Source organism: Dermacentor variabilis, chromosome 11, assembly GCF_050947875.1.
Source record: "Dermacentor variabilis isolate Ectoservices chromosome 11, ASM5094787v1, whole genome shotgun sequence".
Lineage (NCBI taxonomy): Eukaryota > Metazoa > Arthropoda > Arachnida > Ixodida > Ixodidae > Dermacentor > Dermacentor variabilis.
In genome coordinates, this window is record NC_134578.1 from 83,354,281 (window position 1) to 83,357,377 (window position 3,097).

Here is a 3,097-nt window from a genome sequence, read left to right on the forward strand (position 1 = left end):
ACTTATTCCTTAGTTAAAGAACCCATCGTCGAGTCCCATCGGAAATTTTATTTATACGCGGGAAGTTCTGAAGCGCCATCTAGGGAACGTCTTAGTGCAATAATACATATATTGTTTTCAATTTGGTTCGTTATTAAAGAAACTAAACCATACTTCAACAGCACAACAGGGACGGACAAAGATAACACAAGAGATGTAGTGCTGTTGCGGCATGGATTGCTATCCATAGGGGAATTAACATCACCTGTCATCAAGCTGCTGCAGGAGGTGAGCGTCACTGGTAGCGGAGACGCTCTCTCTCTTTGCCTCGACTATAGAGTTAGCAAGTGACATAGCCAGAGGCCTACGCAAAGTCTACGTCAGGTCTTCGCCTGAAATCGCACCTTAATCCTTTTCCATTTTATTGCTGCTCAACCCACTTCCATGGGCTGTTTTCCACCTTCTTTACTGAATCATTTACTGCTAATGCCACTTGACATACATCAGCGACGTTGCAGGCGGTGCACCTGGTGGAAAGGAGTTTGTGACCTTGATTATACGCCGCCCGCGTTGTCTTTATGTGTCTTCCTTTTGTGTGTGTTTTGAACTTGCAGCAAAAAAAAACATGTTTTTTAAGCGCGACTACCTCGAGAGAAAGGGCACACGGGCTTCCGTTGGAAATTTCAATTGTTTTCACGCCCTGCAGCAGTTTCGTACGTTGCACACGCGATCAGACGTATCAGAATGCCGCGGACGTGCTTGGACTCGTAGGAAGCTGAAAATAAAAAAAAGGAAAAACTAATCCGCGGGTAGTCTGAACGCTTGATAGACCACTTGCAATGCGGCTTATTTGAGGTAGGATCGGAAATACGGTCATTGGAGTGCTGGTGTTGGGGTCGAACCTAGTGTCGTAGCCAGGGGGTGGCACACCGGGCAACTTGCCTTCTCCACCTACCCTCGAAATTTTTGTCAGTAAGCCGCGTTCCCAGCCCCTCTCTCCCCCTTTCTACTCCCCCCCCTCCCTGCCCTAGCAAATTTCTGCCTATGCCACTGGTCGCACCAGTAGCCGGTCCCGTCAGAAAAATACTGGCTAATTGCAGACCCCAGGGGATAGGTAATCGTGCAAGATAACATTTGTGACTGCAGGTTTGAATACGTAAATTGCGTCCTTTTTGATATCCTTCATGAATATGATATTTTATCTTCAGTGCACATCCTAAATGCGTCATCACCCGCGGTGGTGGCGTAGTGGCTTTTGGGTTGCGCTGCTAAACCCGAGGGCGCGGGATTAAACTCCGGCCGCGGCGTCCGCCATTTAATGGGAGCGAAATGCAAAAACGACCGTGTACCCTGCAATGCGTGCACGTTACACAATCCCTGGTGGTCAAAATAAATCCGCAGTCCCCCACTACGGCGTGCCTCGTAATCATATAGTGGTTCTGGCACGTAAAAATTAAGCGCGCCATATATACGGTACCAAGTAGGAATTCTGCAAGTACAACTTTGTTGTACATATTTACAGTTATATTTGAGTGGACACTTCAGGCACTCTAGGTCTAGGCTCCAAGAGACGTAGATGAAGTCCAACTGCGTCTTTGCCAGTGATCAGCCGTACACAAAAATGTTCGCTACACTCGAAGTTTCTCCCTCGTTTCTTCCTCCAGGAAGCCGGACTCAGACTGACCTCGTTGAAGCTGGTCATGCCTGACGTCGACTTGGCCGCAGTGGACGCGGCCTGTCCGAGCATCAAGACGCTGCAGCTGATCGCCATCAACATGTGCTGGAAGCGCAACGGCGTCAAGGTGAGGGACCAGCCGTTCGGCGAGCTCGAGGCCCTGTTCCTCGACCCCGAGAGCCCGCACTCCATGAAGCCGCGGGACCTGGGCCTGCTCTTCAACGAGTCGTACGCCCTCAAGGAGCTCGTGCTCGGCTGCTGCGACAGCTTCGACGACGTGTTCGTCATGGAGGCACTGCAGAGGGGGCTCTTCAGGCACCTGACGCGTCTCGAGCTGCACAATCAGCGCAAGGTGGGCATCCTGGGAATCCAGCAGCTGGTGCTGCTCGACGAAGTCCTGGAGTCGCTCACGCTCAAGGACTGCACAGCGCTGAGCGCGGACGACCTCGCCTTCCTCACCGGATCGGCGTGCGCGCTCAACTTCCAGCTCAAGGTGCAGACGTGACGTGTCCGAACGCGGTGTTCGAAGAGCGAGCAAGCAGTGCAGGTGACGTGCGACCGCTAAGCCTCGGTCGATCCGCGGCTGACTGGTGAACGCTTTCGTTTTCGCTGCACTAGCTTGTGGGTGGTTGCCATGCTCGAGGAGCGAATGTGACCGACAGTAAATGTAATTTTCTTTTTTTTTCTCGCGCGTACTGGAACAACGAACAAAACGCGACTTGGAATGGGGGTGGGTCTGACCAGTGTTTTGACACGAAGAGTGTCACTCAGTGTCATCAGGTAGCCGGCTTCTCGTTTCGTTTACGCGAGACAACACTTGAAATCCCTTGAACATAATATACTGCAGGAGGTGTTGAATTGCCACAGCTTAGGTCCAGCGGAACAACGGAGGCCCAAGACTTTTGAACGAAAGAGCGAGGTAATTGGGTTCGGGTCAAAAGCGACCCACAAAGTCACGCGATCGCAGGCTGACCTAGTTTCCAGGCCTTGCGCTCATCTAAGTCTGTGTGCTGAGATGAAGTGCAGCTGCTACCCCGCATGGCTCTCACACGTTGAGCATGTTTTTTTTTTTCATTGCTTCTTTGCCTAAATGTGAATAAAGGTGTTTACAGTCAACAGCATTGTGCGACCCATTCGCGATCTTATCGGATTGCGAGGTTGACGTTCAATTACTCTTAAACATAACGGAGTGCGTGTTCTTGCGCAGAAGAGTTCGGGCGTTTGGCGGAAGACAGACAGGGAATAGTAGCACCGCTTCCAACATCTTGGGACGACATGTTTGAGTATAATATTGTTCGCAGCGTTTAGTGACTCTTGCTATAGATGCTTCTAAAAAAAGACAATACCTTGCCTCAATATTGCGAGGGCGCGTAGTTTACAACATTAGGTGTGTTACTGTGCACTGTACCAAAGCTTAGACCCTCTCGGGCTTACCTTGGCCAC

At 50.8% G+C, this 3,097-nt stretch overlaps 1 protein-coding gene across 1 annotated transcript in view; it reads left to right on the forward strand.

Annotated features, from left to right (window-relative positions):
- LOC142564675 (uncharacterized) overlaps positions 1-2,773 on the forward strand; it is a 21,853-nt gene extending 19,080 nt beyond the window's left edge. The window contains exon 4 of the mRNA XM_075675791.1: positions 1,644-2,773. Within this exon, the coding sequence (XP_075531906.1) occupies positions 1,644-2,159 (516 nt within the window). The 3' untranslated portion in view covers positions 2,160-2,773. The remainder of the gene's footprint in view (positions 1-1,643) is intronic.
- Positions 2,774-3,097: the final 324 nt, after the last annotated feature.